At 45.5% G+C, this 20211-nt stretch overlaps 1 protein-coding gene across 2 annotated transcripts; it reads right to left on the reverse strand.

The window, feature by feature from the left end:
* Positions 1-162: 162 nt before the first annotated feature.
* On the reverse strand, positions 163-18262 carry LOC131878215 (ras association domain-containing protein 10-like). 2 transcript variants are annotated; one of them, XM_059224136.1, is made up of 2 exons: positions 17889-18262; positions 163-2412 (listed from the first exon to the last, which is right to left on the reverse strand). In XM_059224136.1, exon 2 carries the CDS (start codon positions 2286-2288, stop codon positions 351-353), a length of 1938 nt encoding a protein of 645 aa, XP_059080119.1. In that variant the 5' UTR covers positions 2289-2412; positions 17889-18262; the 3' UTR covers positions 163-350. The 2 variants fall into 2 exon arrangements, with proteins under 2 accessions (XP_059080119.1, XP_059080120.1); XM_059224137.1 differs by lacking the exon at positions 17889-18262 and adding an exon at positions 10632-10859.
* Positions 18263-20211: the final 1949 nt, after the last annotated feature.

Raw genomic sequence — 20211 nt, forward strand, 5'->3', positions numbered from 1 at the left:
GACAAAGCTATTGTTTCATGAGAGCCCACTTGGTAATTGATTGCCCATTATGTGCAAAATTTCCAGACAAAATTGCAAAATCTCCGGTTCAAATCCCGATAGTGCTTTTGATATTTCGGAGGAAATGAGGCGACAATAAATCGTAGGGGTTTGTTTGACTGGCTTTGATATATATTTCTCATTTCGTGTCATCGCTTATGAAAGAACACTTGATGTGTGAGTAGTAGTGGAGCACTTTCATGATTATCAGTTTAAACAATCCAGACTAGAACATGAGGAAACCGCTACCGTTTCCACGTCAGCTCGTTGTTGACTTCAGGCCGGATGGGAACATTTTCCCGGTGGTGGTTTCACACTAGAGTGTCTAAAACGTAGGTGCCCTCGTCACTGCTGGAATGAAGTGAGCTCAAGCCAGTGTCTGAATTCGAATCCAAGTCCCCAGAGGCATCAGCAGATTTCAGAATGGATTTGGTGTATTGAGACACAGAGGACGAGGAGTTTTGTCGATTGCGATCATTGTACTTCGAAAAGGGGAAGTCTCCCTGAGGAATAGGAGGGAGGTCAGGGGTGGACATGATATGGTCTCGCTCACTGAATCGGACACTCTTTTCACTGGAGGCGCTGCCACTGCCGCTTGAATTGCCAGAAGTCGAACTTCCAGGACTTCCAGTGGCATTGATGCGAGAGGAGTCAGAACAAATGGTGGGTGGGATCCCCAAGAGATGCTCTAAGGCTCCGGTCTTGATATGGAGGCTATCTTTGAAGGCCTGGAAGTCCTTCCTTGAGCAGGAGCTGACTTGGTCATAGAGTTGAGAATTCGACAACTGATACTGACGACCAGGGTTGAGGATGTCGTTGATGAGCTCTTCATCAAGGTCATCATCATCTAAGGTACCGGAGTCTTGGGTCGGACTTGCAGTCACTGGAATAGGCTCTTCCATGTCATGGAACAGGCTTTGGCATTCAAAGGCATTCAAGCGCTGGAGCTGATCCTCCAGCAGATGACCCTCATCTTCAATTGAGGTGACTGACTTCTCCAATTGGAACATGAGCGCCTTCCGATCTTCAAAGGCCGACCGCATGGACGAGATCAATTGTCGATTGTAGTCAATCTCTTGACCCACCTTGTCGTTGAGAGAGCGAAGTCTAGTCACTTCTTTGGATGTCGTGTCTAAATCAGAGGACTTGAAAGGAGGTGATTTCGAAGAATCCTGTGAGTCCACACTGATTTGGCAATGCAAGTCGCTTAAGCGCTCTTCAGCTTGTTCCAATTGCTCGTTGAGAGCATGGACTTTGTGCAAAGCCTCCACCATTTCTTCAACACATTCAGGTACACTCTCACTTTTTCCCCCGAGTTGGGGCTGAGACAGGGATTTACTCTTGGACAGAGGGGAGGGCTTGACCCCATTGGACACTGGGTTCTCCCCGTCCGAGAGATTTTCTAAGTAGGCATTAAGGAGGTAGTTTTTGCCTGCCGTTTTGGTCCGACTGTCGTGGACCTTCTGCTCAATGCTATCAATCTGACCCTCCCGCTCTTGTAACTTCTTCAATTGAGTATGAATTGTTTCTCCTTGGGTGAGGATTATGCGCATTAGCCTTTCGATCTCACTCGTCTTGGAGAGTGACCTGGAGGAGGCATTCCGGGATGTCAGAGCACTAGGATGCACAGTGTCAATCGAGTTCATGGAAGATGATCGACCACCTGCCAATCGGGAATTTCTTCTCCTGGTCTTTAAGGTATTGGAAGTCCGAGACGACCTGGAATCCGTCCGATGATGAGATTGGGGGGCATGATGGTGTTGATGGCCTGACGTGTGAGAGGTAGACGACGATGGGTTCCCGGTGGCAACTGCTGCCTTGACAGCTCGGCTCACCGTTGTCCGGGGCAGAGAGGAAGTGTTGCTGACATGAGCTGTCGTTGTTGCACTTTCACCTGGGTCGGCCGCAGACGACGTTCCCGTCGTTGTCGGGCCAGTAGGAGGAGATGCCGTCGAGTTCGAGGTAATCCGTTTGACAACAAACCGTACCTGACTCCGCTCCTCTCCCCATGCCGACCAGAGTTTCAGTACCCTGGAGGAGTTGCTCAAGGGCCTTTCGACCCCCCTCCATTGCTCGACCAGGACCAATTGTTGACTCGTGGCCTTAATCTCCGCCTCGGCAAGCTTCTTCCGCGATTTGACCACGTGGGATCTGACCAAGGAATGTAGCACATCCTGGCATGTGGTGTACTTGGTAATGCCGGAGACCCACTTGGGCCTGTCGTGGAACCAGAATGGAATCTCAGCCATCCTCAATCATGGGATGAACGGTATGTTGCCCAGCTGCAATGGATCACCACTCAAGAAACTCTTGATCCACTCCGCGTCGTCGCTGGACAAGTGTCCAAGTCACAAGTTAGGCGTGGAGTGCGGCCTGAAATAAAGGGAGAAATCTGAGATTAATTTCATGCCTTTCATTGCTCTTTGTCTTTGTTCTGCGGCTTTTGAATCCGATAATTTGATTTCCACTATTTTGTTCTCGCCTTTTGTCTCCACATTCCAAGATCACTCTGGGTATGTCCATGAACAGAATTCCCTTTTCACTCTCACAAACCTTTGCTCCTCAAGGCGATGAGAGTCTCGAGACCAGTCACAAGGACAGAGAGCGAGAGACAGAGATACATTCTACTAGCTAACGAATCTTGTAAGGGGGAAAACCGAAATCCCCTCCAAATATCGCACGATCCAACCGAGCCCATTTCATGACCTGAATATGCAAATTGAAAAGAACTCAAGAAATCGCCCAGACTACACACCCATCGCACATGTGGAGATACCAACATGTCCAGACCGAAATATCATTGGGTGTGACCTGCATTAAGAGTTCCTGTCTTCTCGAAAAAAGAATTTGCTCACCAGACACCTTCCCACCAAAGGCCCGAACCGAAAGAGAAAGAAGAGAAGAGAGAAAGAGATACAAATCCAATTAGCCTGCATTCATCCTCTCAACTTATTACCTTAATTTCTCTTTCCCAGCCCAGTACTGTAGATCTGAGAGAGATGATGCCACAGCTCAATTCATTAGAAACTAGGCAGATGAATCTCATTTCATCTCAAGAAAGAACGATTACGAAAAAGTGAGCATGAAAAAAGAAAAGATCGAGGGCTCGACGAAGACGTGTTAAATTCACTTTGGTGAGCGTATCAAACGCGGTCTCATCTAGCCCTCGGAGGTTTTATAGGGCCTCAAAATCTTCTTTGGGCCGTTTCCCAGTTTACCTTGACAGGAAAAGTGGGGTTGGTTTGTATTCCCCCCCCCCCCCCCCCCAATGACTACCAATAAAAAGGTGTCAGAGTCCTATTGTTTACCGACAACAGAATTCTAACGCATTATTTGGCCTCGAGTGAGTCCCTTTCTTGATATCCAGGAAGGTTGAAAGGTCCCGTGGCATCCCGTGGAAACGGTTCCCACAATTAAAGTAAAATCAATTGCCCTTGTTGGTCGTCGATTGGAGCGGGTTTTCTCTAGAAATCGAAATGTCGCTCGGTCGGTCTCTCTTTTTTTCACTCATTTGTCACCCATAGCCTCTTCCACGCAGCTATTAAATCCTTCGGATCATGAGCCTTCTGTTGTATAACAGCTCGAGATTTGCTGAAAATCCTCCATCTCTCAAGATGGCAAAACGGCAAAACGGCAGTCTGCCGCGTCATTCCTGCGTGAAAACCATGTATTGGGTGGCTCATGAATATGCAGAAGTGTGAGCAGCTGTAAGGCCCATGGCATTCCTCTCTCGCCCAACTTGAAGCACAGTCAATCCTCCAATCAGCCATATGTGATCGAATGTGTGAACCCGGCGTCTAATGAGGACTGGTCCAACAAGTTGTGTGTGGAGCATTCACTCACAGTGTGACCAGATATTGGTGGGCCTCAATTGATTCGGCTCCCAGCCAAGTCGAACCTCTCTCTCTCCGACCATCTATGTATGAATCGGGCAGTCAGAGTGATATCGCTCGAGCCACTGGCAATATGATTGCACATTATGGGTGAGGAGTGGTGGCAAGAAACGAAGTTTCAACGTGGACCCCACCTCGATCGTCTCCATTCTCCAGAAGTGAGAGAAATCAAGCCATTTGATCATCCGAGAAATCCTATCCAGACCATTCATCCAGGTACTTGAATGCGCATAAAAACTTTCTCAAGCTCCACAGAACCTACTACTGGTTGGGTCATGGGCAATTGCCCACCATCGTTTTGGTTATCACTACATAATTTGTAAGTTTAACCATGAAATGAAATGCCTGGACGGGATCGGGCTCGGCTCTTGCCTGGCAACTGTAATTACGGGAGATTCTATCTTCATTCAAATTCTCTCACGAGGGGAGAATGGTCAGGTAAACCAGACAATGTTTTCCGATCACCAAACCATAACCACTGCGTTTCCGGTGGTTATCGATGAGATCATGCCGAAAACATAGTTCTGGGTCAATGGCTAATCCAATGACAATCGGAAATCCAATACAACCAAGACAACCACGTTAGAGTGATCTTTTGTCACAATTTTGATAAGACCTTTGCGTATGAACAACACATGATCTTTTTGGGGTGGAGGGGGGGGGGAACAGACATTTTGTCGTTCTCGTGTGATTTCCTTAAGCCAACAGGAAGTCTCCAATTTCCACATGCGTTGAAATCACTGTCATTCTAACCCTTTGACGAGCGACTTGTCTCTCTCTCTCGCTCTCCTTCTCGTCTTAGACACGTTCTTTTCATGACTTCATTCAGATCTGATCCCAAATTGAGCAAGTTCTCTCCGGAAAACATTTCGTTTGTTGGTTTACTCAATCCTCTCAAACCGAGTGAAGACGTGCCGAGAATCGGAATGCTTGAACGGCAAAGCGTTTCTTCATCAAATATTTCATTTCCAAGTGACTGACAAGGTCGATGAAGAGAGACTAGTACAGGAAGCAAGACCAAGCTCAGCCAAGAATTAGGGCATCTAAGTGGAAAAGACAGGTGTGAAGAATGGGCCGGAGAAAAAGACAGGTGTGGTCCTTTGGGCGATGATGTGATCAGGTCTTGAGATATCTCCCCATGAAAAGAAGGCTCTTTGGCAATCTTCTTCATTCGGAACAAAGAGTGTTGAGAGAAAGAGCGAGAGAGAGAGAGGTATTGAGGAACCAAAAAGTGCACGTTACAATAATTCAGAACTTTCGTACGTCAAACATTTCATATTCGACATCTTGGCAGGTTCGACCCTGAAATACCCTTATATGGGAGAGGGTCAAACATGAAACACTTCCGAAGAATCAATATTTCCTTTTACGACCACCGTGTGACATTTCCCTGCCACAGAACTATGTCTTTATTTGGCCGCCACCAAAATTCTTACCCCGTGTAATAAAATTGGAAGACAAATATCGTATTGGATGTGGATAATAATAAGAATCCACAACCTCTATCTTGACGACTGATACTCACTTGGCTTGCAAGCAGTTTACATTGGTGGTATCTTTCCGGTAGAACCTCGCAAAGTCAAGAAGTCAAGAGCTCTAAGGTCAACTGCAGGTAGAGAGAAAGGCAAGAAACCCCGGGAGATAAGATCATTATATTATGTAAGTGCACCAAACCAGCACGAGGCACAATGTCATTTGTCAGTAAGTGAGCTAGCCCAGAAGAGGAGGAGGAGGAGGAGGAGGAACGAGGAGGGTGAGTATGTCACGGAGCATGACCTTAACATATTCAGTTACTCACAGGTCTTGCCACGGGACGCCATTGCCCAATGTTCACTTTGGCCCTAATGGAAGCCTTCAAGTGGACAAGTTGAGGATCAATAGGTACACTAGGTACACAACCGAGCTCTAGCCCAGGGTAGACAAGGCATCTTTTCCTTCTCAAAGGTTGCCTGAATTACACACTTGAGTACTTTTACATCCCAGATCCCCCTGGAAATGATGGTGTGAAAAGTATAGGCCAGACCCCAAATATTGGCTTTGAGCTCAGCAATACTCTTCAGAACCATCACCATTTACCAGCAGACCAAGTCATCGTCTTCGTTTTCTTCGGTCTCCTCCATCAATAATGCTTAAGTGTCAAAGTATGGTTCCTTGGTTTCACGAGGATGAGGTGGATGATGAGAGAGAGGATTGTAAGGGAAAAAGAAGAAGAAGAAGAAGAAGAAGCAGAGGGAGAAGTTCAGAAGTGTTAGATGGAGGAAGGTGAGAAGAGGCCTTCTTGCAAGTGTGAAATAGTAATTTGTGAACAATTTGCCTCGCAGAAGGGCCATAATCTTCATTTCATTTCTAATGCAATGATCACTCGGCTCCAGACTCAGTGGAACCAGGTCTGTGTCAAAATGGCCCCAAGGTCAAGGAGACTCATGAATCCATTACACTATGCCCAGGTTTAGCCCGGAAAGCAATTTGCTAGAACTATTGCTCACAATACTCTTGATCGCGATCCAGAATCTTCTAACTCAAAAAAGACGAAAATGGAATCCAGACTTATCTGTGATCAATGAGGCAGTGTTAATTTCTCGTGGATGTGTCCGGCTAATCACTTGCGAACAACTGTTCCAACGGCAGACCGCTCTATTTACTTTCGGCCACTAAATGGGAAAATTGCTCTATTTTCTCAAGTACGGAAACAAAATCTTCGCACGTTACCATTCAGCTTATTGGACTTGAGGCTAGGGAAGTTCTCAAATTGTGAGAAAACTGCCAGATATAATGGCCAAATTTCGTGCCACCTTATGGACCTCCCTCCATACCAGAGAGCGAACTGGTTTCCTACTTAAATAGGCTCTGCAATGCTGGCCGGTCCACGTCTCACTTCCACCGATATTGGTGAATGATGTTTTGCCCGATAAAAGTTTGCTTTACGCATCTTTTGCATGTACTTTGGATATTTTATACCGACACTTTGAGCAGCATGTCACTAAAAGGACTTTTTGTTGTGCGGGAAAGTACATTGGCGAGTGTTGGCAACCAACTGGATCCAATGATTTATTACTCATCAGAAATTCTTCCTCAACCTTGCCCGAAACTTGAACCTGACGTTTGATTCCTTGCTCACATTTCTCCAGTCGATCTTGCAGTACGCATGATGAAACTGACGATTGCCCGAACCACGTGTATCAATCTAGAGCGGTACATAGGTACGTATGTTCCTCATCGATGATGTGGTAGCTGGAGAATGTAGTACAAGAGTGCACGAGATGAGTGAAAGTTCATTCTCACTTGATTGAAGGCATCCAAGCTGAATAGGAAGTTGAACTTTGCCAATGAAGTCACCATCTATCGTGAGTTTCCTGACCTCAAGAGGTCTGGTCATGTATTGAAGTACTCCCATGACATACCCTCAACCCCCCGGTTCCTCATTGCAGACAAAGTTCAGACAACGAACCAACGGTCATAGCCATTCTAATGCACCTGGGTGTGCAAGAACCATGGACAAAGGCATCTTAAGTGAATGCCGTGCTCATTGCATACCAATGGGCCCATTATTCTGTTCAGGCCTCCCTCAATATGGAGCAAGGCGAGCAGTGAGCATCAGCTTCCAGCCTCAGCGTACGCAGCGTACCTGACACGCATGCACACACTAAATGAACTGCCAGAGAGAAGACGGGCATTCATTGTCTTTGAGACCTGCGTTGACAACTGGGACTATCCAGGATGATTTAGCATCAAATTCTATTATTCCACCCTGTTGGGAAATCACGTGGAGCCGTGGCGTCGTTATCAGATGCATTCGTTTCCAGATGCAGTCAAGTACCGCCGCTGCTGCCATTCAGGGAGGATATTGCACTACTATCTAGCACACAACCCTATATTAGGGCCTGAGAAAAGAAGCAAAGAGAGAAAAGGATGTGTTGGAAAACATGTTCCAGTTGGTCTCTGAATAGTTTCATCTCGCTCTCTGTCCGTCGTTGTGAAGTCCTCAACAACGATGTCTTGAAGCATCTCTTGAGAAGTTTCATGCGAAACACTCGAGAGATCATTGCTCCCTTGATGTGAAGTGTTGGTGGGTAATCTTGGCGTGAGGTACGACGAAGACGCCGTACTGTAGATGTCGTGTCCAAATGAGAACATATCCTCCCCGGTGCTATTAAAAGAGCCTCATCCACCTCGATTTGCACTCCCAGAATGCAACTCATGTAAGCATGAAGTGCTTAAGACCCCTAAGTTATGGTTGCTTGATGCGGGCCTACCCGCTTTCTGCCATTTCCAGTACATAATACGCTCGTTTCGAGCCTCCAAGAAAAGTCTCGAGGAATGGGGCTTGATCTGAGATAAAAACTATTTCAAGAGAGAAGCTCAAGTGGGATTTCATGATTTACAGAGAGCCAAAATCTTTAATGTAATGCCTCTTTATCGCCGTCAAGTAATCAAATTTCTCTCGCTCTGAATCCTCTCCGGTCGCTAATACATTCGTATAAATACATACTCTGCGGCTCGGTTATGGCCCAATAATAGAGAGCGAAGAAATTTCCTTGAAAACAAGTTTGAGAATCGCCAATAAACCTTGGGAGTCCTTCGATCGTTCCTTGGTTCTTTCCTGCCATCGATGGTCGAGAGCGACCTCACCATTTTATGGGTGGATTGATTCTACCTCCATCCCCGTCTTATGAACTCCGAACAGAGAGAAAGAGAACGAACAAGACTCAAAGAACGAAATAAAGAAATAGTGGAGGGTCGAAGGAAGCGAATGACCTCTTCCTGCCCGAAGGCCTCCCGCGGAATCAAAGGAACTGCTTCAGTTTCAATGAGGGAAATAATTTTTCTCATCTCATTCCCAGTGGCCAGAGTTGAACTTGCGAGCATTGACAGGCACCTAAAGAGGGGCAGGTGGTTGGTTTCTTCATAAGGAATAGTGGGTGGTTTTTCCCTACCAACCAGCCTACCCACCTTCCTTCTTCCTTCCTACCTTCCTTCTTACCTTCTTTGCCTCCCTCATTCGGGAAAAATTGCGACATCATAAGTTCTTTCTCATCATCGATTTACTTTGAACACCAACCTTCCGAACCTTTGGAGGCCTCATGCTGTTTGATTCCTGACTTCAAAGGCATTCTCAAGGGCTACTTTGGGAGTTTCTCGAGAAAAAGAGAATACTCAAAAGTCTTGGATCAACTGGATGGTACATACACTTTCAGGTGTTAAGACAAACTACTTTAAGATTGATCCTCGGAAGTCGGTCGCATGAAGGAAATTATGAAATGGGCCTGAACGTAAATTTCCTCGTTCCTTAACCATTTGAGGGTGAAGACGTACTAAATAGGGTTTTAGAGGAAAACAGATTATACATTGCATCCGCTATGATGTGAGGCAAGTGCAATTAGAAACTGAGATAGAAGAAGGGCAAAATCGAGACTCATTGACATCCGAGTTGCTCGAGACAAATAAGCACAAGGCACTAACATAGCTGCCTTGTAGTTAGGGTATGTTTGCATTGTGTACGTACCATTGTACATTATATCAAGCCCAATTGGCCATGATTATTTTTAGCCCCGTCTCCCACGAGTTAGTGAACCCTTCCAAGAGAGAGAGAGGGAGAGAAACGGTGGTAATTGCTTCATCATGAAAGTGATCCAAGATCTCACCACTGCATTTCTCAACTCCAATCCCTTGCTACGTACGCGTAAGTAAGCTACAATTATCCCTGCAATTAACAACAACAAATTCTGCCCGTCCCCGGAACGATGATGATCAATTACCACGCGCAAACAACCGGGCATTGTTGCCAATATATCATCCTAGGCCTACTAAAAGAGCCATCCTCGAGTTGTAAACGGTACACCGAGCAGCCAATGCATCCAAGTGGGCCAAGGCTGGGAAAAATTATTCAATACACATTTTCTCGCTACAAACAGCCGTGTCTTCCTCGAGACCTTCGCTTGAATTAGCCACAGAGTGAGCAATACAGCGAGTGCTATAGCCAATGGCCACAATGGTGGTAGTGGTAGTAGAAGTGGAAGGCATCCCATCATCAAGTGAAGGTATAAATTCTGCCAAAGTGTACTTTTTCATACGACTATCATGATCAGCAGGTGCTTTGCTTACTTAGCCGGAGCCAAATCGTGGCCCTGGGCCGCTTTGCACTCACTACTCCCTCCTACCACTGATTATCAAGTAGTATATTGCAAAAATTACCCAACGTGTAAAGCGTCGCTATCTCAAAGAAGCATCAAAATTATCTTTCACGACGACACTTGCCAAGAAAAACGGGGGGCTCGCCTACGTTGTGAGGAAGAAACAAAGGTTTTCGAGACGCCAGAGATTTCTTCTCCATCCTTTCAAACCTTCGAATGAGATCGCATTTCTTGACGTGGATTTAAAACAACATCAGCCACAACAACTACTACTTATTTGAAGCAAGGGTCAAGCAGATCTTCTCCAATGGCTTGAGTCTTCTTCCCTGAAATGAGGTCAGCCAAGGTTGGTCGATGGTTGGGAACAACTCGTATACGCTCACTTGACTTCGGAGACAGATGTTATCTCTAGTCACGTTTACAGCGAAAAGAAAATTACAAACGGGGATTTAATTTGATTGAGTGCCAGAATGGATGAGGAGAAAGCACCTGACAAGACTGGCAATCAGCCCGAACAACAGCCAACTCTCCCCACCCTTAAAAAGTGTCCACCGTATCGATCCCTTACCTGGAAAAAGGAACGCCATGGTTTAAAAATAAACACCGACATTTGTCTCACGACCACATTCCAGGGACCCTGCTCACTTGTTGTTTACTTCTCTTTCTAAACACAACAACCGTAATGGGCCAAGCCCTGGAGTCTGTGGGCAACTCTACAGCAGAACCCGTTGAACCCTTCTTCACATCCTTCCGCTATTTGCTGATCCAGTTAAGTGCTTCGTAGCAGGTCTGGCAGGTAATTAACGTCCCTTGAACGGAATATCCGTTGTTGTGCTCTCGAATTTTCCCAACATCTGCACTACAATCCTGCATCGCCCGTCACTCACGTAGACACAATGGTTGCTCTGGTTGGTTGGATGGATGGCTAGTTCGTTGGCTGCACTGAGCTTTTAATGAGGGTATTTACAGGAAATGAGAAAATCCGAAGTCGAGGGCGGTGTCCGATGGAGTTTTTCCCGGTCCAAATATCCTGGACTTGGGTTAGGAATACAAGAGAGAGGGTGAAACGCTTCAATATTTCAAACTTGGAGCCCCTCGTTTGACTAATATCCAATTAAGTAGGCACTTGAGACTCATCCATCTGGAACTGAAATTGGGTTTGTGCAGGGCCTCGGGGCGATAAATCATCGGTAATGGGTGTCTCTGCCATGGTTTTCGATGATTTTGGAAACTTCTTTGTCATGTCCAAAAATAGTGTAGGTCTTCAATGGTGAGTGTGCCGTTTGCGACGAATGAAAAAGTGAACTTGGTCGAGGGGAGATCTGAACGGACGGGAGGGAAAGAAATCAAGAAAAGAGGGGCGTTCAAGCGGATCTTGACGAGTTTTAAACAGAAAATCGTGATTTGATCGCCCAGACGAGGAAAGAAATCGCCCAGGCCCTCTCCTCTAAATCCGAGAACTTGGAAGTAACACGCGACTGAACTCGAGATAGATTTAGCATCCCGAAAAGGCCTACATGTTGATGAGTTTGCCATTGCCCAGAGATTGAAGAAGAAGCCCGAACCAGTTGGGTTGAATACAAATTTTGGTTCCTACCCATTACGAAATGGTGGCTCGTCCAAGAACCTCCCTTCGTATGGAGGTGGATGATCATGACCATGATGGGAACCATTTTTTTGTCGACATACCTCAAATGCTCTGTGCAGGTGTACTCAATCCTGTCTGCTTGATGGAGGTTTCCCATCGCACAAATCCTAACTAGATGGATCTGAGTTAAATTCAATGAGAGTTACTAGTAGCCAGGCTTTTTGTGTGCACATAAGATCCGACGAACTTTTGCCCAGGAATCCGTACCGAGGAAAAAGAACAGGAAGGCCTTCCCCCTATTTCTGCGGGAGGAAGTGGGAACTTCTTCAGGTGCATTTAAAAAAACCAGTCAATATTGTTCACGATGGAAGTCTGAGAAGAATGAAGAGGAGGTGGATAGGATTAATGCCCAACTGGAACTACTGGCAGGTGCGGTTGGTGCTTCTTCGTGGCCCTTTTTTCTAAATGAGTGAAAGTTGCGATAGACTACGAAGAAGAAGAGGGAGAAGAAGAAAAGGCCCTCTCGCTAAAACTCCTTGTTGTAGCAATACTCCCGAGATGAAATGCGCATCCTTTTTTGTTTCTTCACTTTTTATTTGTTCTCGGACTCCAGATGGTGGTCATCGTGACCACGATCAATGGTGGTCAAGACGAGTGCCATCTCATGGAGATTGAATGTGCCGTTCACGAGCCTCAAGAAGCCAATCTCCTGCTTGAACCTGGATGGTCTTCTTGTTCAAGCTAAAGCATTTGGAATGTTGCATTCTTTTTCTAGTCAGCAAAGGTCCCCAAAATCGCTGCGGATCAATACCCGACTGGTTTTGTCGATCTTTTCCTCGTTGATACGTGCCAATGTCGACGATTTTTCTTTGTTTTGAAGATCAAAGATTATGAAGAGAAATCCCAATATTACCTAGTGAAGATTGAGAAGCAAAACCGTGCCTTTTTCCATTTGTAAATGGGACAAACAGTAATGGTGGGACTGAGAGCAAAATCTCATTCGATTAATGGTGACTGAAGTGCCACATTAAAGTGATGTGAAAATCAAAGTTGTCAAGTTTCACAGATCATTCCACACCAATTTCATGGTCCGCCACTTCCGCCTGAAAGGCATATCCAACGGTCCTTTGAACCAGATGCACACTGCATATTCGTATGTATGTGTGTAAATGAATCGACAAATGGACGCCTTGTAAACATGAGGCTGGTTATTTTCCATTGTGGCAACCCCCCCCAACTTCCTGAAGATGACATTGGCAGATATCTTTTGAGATCCCGAAAAGTATTCCCCACTTCCTTGGACATATGGATGACGACGGACTGTCATCTCAGGGCTATGAATGATATGATGCTGTCGGTGATGATGCAAATTCAATCAAAATTCAATTTGCCCGATATTTGATAAAAGCCCGCTTGTGAATGGCAAGGTCAATCCAACCAGAGAAGTAGGTACTATTTTCCGGCCACTCCGCCAGAGGAAATCTTCTTCAGAAATGCTCTAGACTGACTTGACCTGAGTTTTTAGAGGCCAACATGAAAAGAGTGTGGAAGAGTGAGGAAATTGAACGGAGAAGTGGTGGTAGTGGGGGGGATCCCTTTGTGTGAGGAGACTTCTGACCCACAATTGGTATGCATTCAAGATTTGAGTCTGTCTGGACGCTTTTCATGATCCGCGAGGTTTGACCTGTTTCAGAGAGAGCGAATGGATGGAATTATGACCAAAAAGGTCAATCCCCCATCCCTCCTAATTGAATAGGGGTCAAATGTCAGGTCGATCTCCAAGCTAAACAAATCATCTCACACACATTGGAGACACATATTTGTGGTGGCAAGGGTTTATAGAACGAGAAACTATTCCCGACCTTGGTCCTAGCCACTCTCAAGCGAATGATGACGGTGATGATCATCTTGCAGTCGAGCCGATTTTCTCATGGCTCGTCGCTCTTGAAATCAAAGGAGAACCAAAAAAGTGGTCAAAAGTTCAAGCAACGAAAGGATCAAGGGGTACTTGGATGATGGTGGGAAAAGAAGGGGGAATGGCTATATTGTATCCAACTATGCATGAGTTATAGCCTGAGTGACCCCATATCGGGAGAACAATGGCCAATTGACGGAAACATGTGACATACAAGTTCAGTTCCTCAAAGAGAGGATCCTCGTTGAGTTACGAGGCTTTAAGCCATATTCCGGTCACACGACAAAGCACCTAGAGTTCTCAATGAAAAGGAGCCACTTTTTCTTAAACCCTGGAGCAGACACGCTTTTAACGCGCCAACATTGTAGAGATAATTAGAAATTCCCACCACTCATCTCTGGTGGTGTTGTATCAAGCATCTTGGCTGGCCAAGGTATCACGACATGGGTTTAAGTCGCCCATCCAATGAGGGTAAGAAGGTAACGCTTCTTTTGGCGTTTCTTTCTAAGACAGATAGATATGGGGCCACGACCTTGACTCATTGGTCATGCATCCTCGTGTTAAGGGCCAAGGTGTGTTTAATGACCCGTGGATGGGTTTGTACTAATTGGGCCGAAACCGTGAGGGAACCATATTTGCTTATGAGCTTGAAGAATGTCAAGTGGGATCTGCACGATCTTTCTAGGGTAAGCGGCCAATCAAGGCCATGATGACATTCGTTGATCGAGGGAATGAAGTCTTTGAACAACGATAATCTCTGGCTTGCAATCAAAGCTTTAGAGCACGAACGATTGAGGGAAGGTGGCGAGGAGCATTCACTCTTTGATGCCTGGCCAGGTGATGCAATTCTGCAGCACTTTCTTTTCACATCACCACTTCAGAGCCACCAACCAACCATCCAACCAACCACTCGACTACAACTGTGATTAATAACAAGTTTTGACATTCCATCACGTGGAGTTGCCAAACCTTCTGATACACAATCTGACAGCTAAGACTTTGTTCCAGTCGGCCAAAAATATTCAGGGTGATGAGGCGACTTTCGAGAAAACACCCGAAAATAGCCGGATTTGATGCGCCTAACAAGCATCATCTGACTAGCGGGTCAAAAGGGCCTAGATAGACAGCTTTAATGATCTTTGGCATGAACGAGAGCCACGATCATTTATATTTTCGTCCCATCGCAATCCCTGCTCAACCACTCCAATACCAACCACCACCCTGAGCAATTGAGACGTCCATTGGGAAGGCGTATGTTTTTATGTCCATCATCTCGGAATCCCTTCCATTTGAGTTTGAATGGCTTGTGGGCCACAAGGCACACGGTACACAGGGGTGGGTGCAAAACGATAAGGTTGGCAAACGAGTTGCCAGCTATTGGCGTTAATCAGGAAACATTTAGTTTGTTAATCTGTTAAGAAACGGGTTCTCCACACCACCGAGGCATCAGATGTCCCTGGGAGGACGATGGATAGATTTATTGAGGCCATTCAAATGAAGTGGATTTTAATTGGGTACCAAATAGTTTTCGGTCAGCTTTTTTTACCCACCTTCTCCATCAAGATATCGGAAAAGGGACAGCTGCAGGGAGAACTACTCACTCCGCGATTTTGCCATTTTGCCGCACTCTAGTGCAAGGTTCCTTCCTCCCAAACCTGATCCCGAATGGACTTCATCCCCCGAAATGCTCGTCGGGACCGACGTAAGTGTGGATTCGGAAATTTCAAATTCACTTTCGGTAAAAATCTCTCCCTTTAAAAGGAATGACAAGCACGGCCCAACTTCGTAGCTAGTTTGCTCACTCACTCACGCACTCACAGACTCGCTCACTTGCTCTGTCGATGTTCATAGTGGATGGAGAAGAGGTTTGTGACTCGGGAGCTCATGACGTTCTTCTCCGACAAAGAGAGTTCGTACATCCACATCCAGAAGTTTGATTTCACTAGACGATAAAGATATTATTCAGCTCCTTTGGCCCCCGACTTCATGCCCTTAAAAGAAATGTTTAGTTGTAATTTCGAGTGGGGATGAACGTGCACGACGACAATGAGATGGCATGAGCCAAAGGTGTTCAGGGAGCAAGATTTCGCGCTAGAGAAAACCTACCGGATGGATGACGTACTGTTGGTTGTTACTTTAACTTTCCAGAGCAATGGATTGGTTTGAAGGAGAAGTGAAAACGTCCAAACGGTAATTGATGTAATCTCGGAACATTGGCACAAACAAAGCATGAAGGCTCGAGCATTACGATCTTGGCCAATTCACAGTTTGCGGTCCTTCCAATCCTCATCGATGAATCGCCAAAGACAAAAAACCGATTGCCAGCCAGCAAAGATTGGCATTGGAAATATTTACTAACCAAACTCGAGTCAAGGTTAAACCATTCGGCAAAGGATGATGTTGGGTTCCCTCATGTCTTCTATTCCCGGTTTTCCACAATGTCATCTCGATCAAGCCAAACATTGCATTCCCATCAATGAGCCGCACAATCAATTCACGCTCCTAAAAAGTCCACTTCGCTGACATAGTATGACGCTTACCACACAATTTGATCTTCTTAAAAGACCCTTTCCGCTTGTGCAAGAATCTAGCTCCGAGTATAAGAACATCATCAAGCTAAAACAAAACAAACTAACCCGTCCAAGCCGTAAAGAATGAGTAAGATAAATAGGATAAAGATCCTTTCCCCGAAGTTCGTACCTTCCAAAAAAGCTGAGCTAGAGTTTCATAGCGCTTTCAAGACATGTCTAGCGGAGGTCCAAGTGATAATGCATGTGTACATGTATTAGACATACCTACATAAGTGAGTGAGTGTACGTGAATGGACAGTGAAGTCCCTCCCCAAACCGGTTGTTTCAACTATCCATCATCGTGACCGGCTTTAGGTCTTCCAGTCTCCTCCTTCATCCATGATTCAAGGAGGGGAAGAAAGTACGCACTCTTCCGCCCTAAGAACACTGTTTTCGCCCCTCATAATAAATTCACATTCCCCAAAGTACAGAGGCTCTTTTCGATTGGATTGATATTAAGGGCCATCATCTCCCCTTCTTCTTCTTCTTCTCTCTGTCTCTCTTTCTCTCGTTTTCCACGTGGATTATATATAATCTTCGAAAATATCCCGCCTGTCTGATGCCTGAAGCCCGAAGGACCTCCATGAGAGACAAAGAAAGAGTCATTGGGATCAGATTGAATCACATATCATCAGTGCTATTCTTTGAAGTTCAAGCACAGGAAAAAGGTGAGATCCTTTCAGAGGAAGTGCAAGATCTTGATTTTGACTCGCAACTCTCAGGTCCCAACTAGCCAAGAAGGTAGAGATGATAATGTATGGTAGGCAAGTTTCCACATACATTGTAGATTCTACAGGACTGTTCTGATTCTTCTTGAGCAATACTTGTCTGATGATGTCACGGAGAGGTTAGACGAGGCTCCTTTTTTCGAGGAACCCGTGCCGAAGCACACCATCGTTTTGCAACATTTTTGCACGATTTCAATCATGGAAATGACATTACCGCGAGAATGCATGAAAAGAGGCGACGAAAGGGGAATCGAGCCCCAAATTACCGAACAACTCAAGGAAGATGAGAGGGGAGAGGGGAGAGGGGAGAGGGGACTGCNGGAGAGGGGAGAGGGGAGAGGGAGAGGGAGAGGGAGAGGGGAGGAGATGAGACCCGATGACATCCAGTTTGAAAATGGGCTCACCTTACAACTTGGAAACGCACACAAGGGCCAGACGCATTAGACACCACCAAGGAGCAATGACTAATTGATTCCGGACGTCAAAATTTCGGATTTCTCCTCCCCAGAAGTGCTCTTGTCGGATACTCTGTCATTTATTTACCTCCCCTGTCACCCACCGAGAAGTGTCATGAGCTCTAACAGGCCTCGACGATGAGCATGATTGGAAACTGAACTCCAACGATGAGAAGTGCAAGAACAGCTCCGATGTTATTTTTTTCTTCTCCTTTTCTACCCGGTTGATTGTGTAACATGCCCAAAACGTCGATCCGTTAAGTTGGGAATTTAATTGTGGGAACGCCACTTCCAACGGATCTCTTGGTGTAAGTGCAACGAATTGAAGCTCCCTTTTCTAAATAAGTTTTACTCAGTCTGAAATCCACATCCACTTCTTTTTCAGAACCTGTTCAGACCTCATCCGGAAATATTTGAGAGCCCGAGCTCGATTGCGGATCGGGTTCGAGGATGAAAATGACAAGGGCAGCAATCGAGTTTTCTTTTTAAAGGTCCCGAAATGAGTTTCCGACTTGAGTGCAAGTGCACACGAGGTCAGTCCAGTCAAAGAGGGGAAACCGAATTCTTACCTGAGTCAATGGAATCTCAAGTCGCTTGCAGGAAGCCTTCTTCTCACTCAAACTCAATTAGGACAACACACTGAACTTGAGCTTGGACGATGGTTTCACTAGCACCATGACTTGTGGGAATCCATTGGGAGCAAACAAATCACTGCTACTAGTACTGGTCTCCCTTTCACAAAGTGAAGGGAAATGGATTGCGATGAAATTCGAACAGACACAATTCGGTGTCTTTTCAGGGGGCGGGATCCAATGGGTGCACAATATAGATGGCACAAATGTTTCAGATGAACGTGAGCACAATTGGAAATCTTGTCAGAGCACTGGTCAGAGCCGAATCTCGCTTCAATCACACACGCATCTCACCTGAACGAGGACCAAAATCCAACTGATGAACACTCGGCCGGCCTAGGTGAAGCTTGCGCTCTTCGCTTATTCAGTCCAAGATGCGGTCATTGCTCAACCGGCCTGTGCGCCGCGACTCACCGTTAGAGGTTACCTTGTCGTCCCAGAACGTTCGAGACTTGGGAATATTCCGTGAACGAACCAGCTAACCTCTCTACTCGGTGTATATAACACATCACTTGGTATATTGGGTGAGTGCGAGTGCGCAGTGTGTGCAAGGAGGGATATCGCATGCATAAGATGCAATGGATGCTGCGGTGGGCGAGAAGGAACGACTCAAAAATGTCCGGGGAGAAAATAGTCGTCGAGTGAAAAAAAACTTCATATCCAATTTTCTTTGAGGTGGTCAGGAGGAAAAATGAATGTTGCCATTATGAGTGTACATGGTAATGGGTTTGTTGCCAAGTTGCCCCAAACTGGTCAAGGTATATGAAGTGCAACGGCCGTTTCTGACAAAAACGTGCAAAACGCTCGGTTTAGAAATAACCCCCTGGCCCAAAACAGTTTTCCGAGAGAATGCGAATCATCATGTTTTCGAGCTTTGACACAGGGCAATGTTCGCTCATTGGCGAAAAGAAATCGCATTCACATCTCGAGATAAGATGCGAGCGAGATGTAGAAAATCGGAAGATTGACTCAATTGCATCGGGGTTGAAAAAAATCACCTTGTGTAGAAATTGCAGAAGTTTGCACGCAAGTCTTGGAATGTTCATTTTTCCATTCATTCCCAGTGATCTCTTCCCAATTCAGGGTTGCCAAGAGTGCAATTGTTGCCTTGACAAGCTCAGGAGATCGCCCCAAGTGAGGTCTGTCGCAATTAAACCTTAATAGTCTGTCTCAACCCACTAATCAATCCATTCTGGCCATGCCTGGATCTGCGAGGTGACATGAGAAATGACCCAGGAAAGTCTAATTGACAGATTTTCATCTCATGGCATCACTTTGAGGGTGCTGCTAGAGGTGGAGGTGGAGGAGGAGGAGGAGGAGGATTAGGTTGGCTGCTCTTCTTCATATGGATTGCCAATTGCAGATCTCCAAGTCCCGATTTGGAATCTTGAATCGGGTGCACCTCTTAGAATCCCAGGCCTCTCTTGAATGGAGAAATCAGAGCACAAGGCGTCTTTCCTCTTGATATCTTGGCGACGACTTCAAAGAAGAGAATGAAGTCGAGGAAGATGATGGCGATAATAGAAATGTCGAGGCAACTGACTTCGTTTTGGGAATTCTTATTTTTTGAAATGGTGGCTGAATGAAGGTACTTTCCTTGTGCATTGAAAAGCTGTCTACCGGCCTTAGAACCGGGTAAAACATCCCATGGAAAACATTACCATGATTTTATAACACTTGCAATAAAATGATAGAGGCTTGACCTTTTCGGTATATTTCTGTTGCTTGAAAATGGTCGCAAGCTGCAAGCTTGGGAATGAAGACAAAAGAAAGACAGGAAAGTTCCGAGGATTTCAGGAGACGTTCACTTTTGAGAATGAAACAAATTCAAAAGGGACAAAAGGATCAGAAGTTGAACGACACAATGGAGTTCACAAAACTAGTCAGTCACTCTTACCAATGGATCCAGCACCTTCTCTAGATGTGGCAAAGCTTTCGTTTCATTATTGCAATGTGGATTATGAATGTCGATTTTAGAGCGTTTTTGAGGAAGAGAATGTTCTTCTTGGAAGCTCATATTCTTACCAAATGGTGTTGTTAAAAACGTAAAATTGCAATTAAGGGAATAGGTAAGGCATCCATATTGTATCAAGATCAATGCCAATACTAATTGGATCACCAACTGGACTCAAAATACCATTGATACAGCCTACCCTTAGCTTATCTAATGTTAAATCATCCCAAAATATTGGACATTTATTTCCAGACAGCACAAGATTTCATTTCATGGAGTCTGTTCTTGCCCAACTGGAATTCAAAA

This window comes from Tigriopus californicus, chromosome 3 (genome assembly GCF_007210705.1).
Source record: "Tigriopus californicus strain San Diego chromosome 3, Tcal_SD_v2.1, whole genome shotgun sequence".
NCBI classification, from domain to species: Eukaryota; Metazoa; Arthropoda; class Copepoda; order Harpacticoida; family Harpacticidae; genus Tigriopus; species Tigriopus californicus.

Bases quoted from the DNA above. Each gene is read 5' to 3' on its own strand.
- LOC131878215 (XM_059224136.1), bottom strand. From the start codon at position 2,288: ATGGCTGAGATTCCATTCTGGTTCCACGACAGGCCCAAGTGGGTCTCC.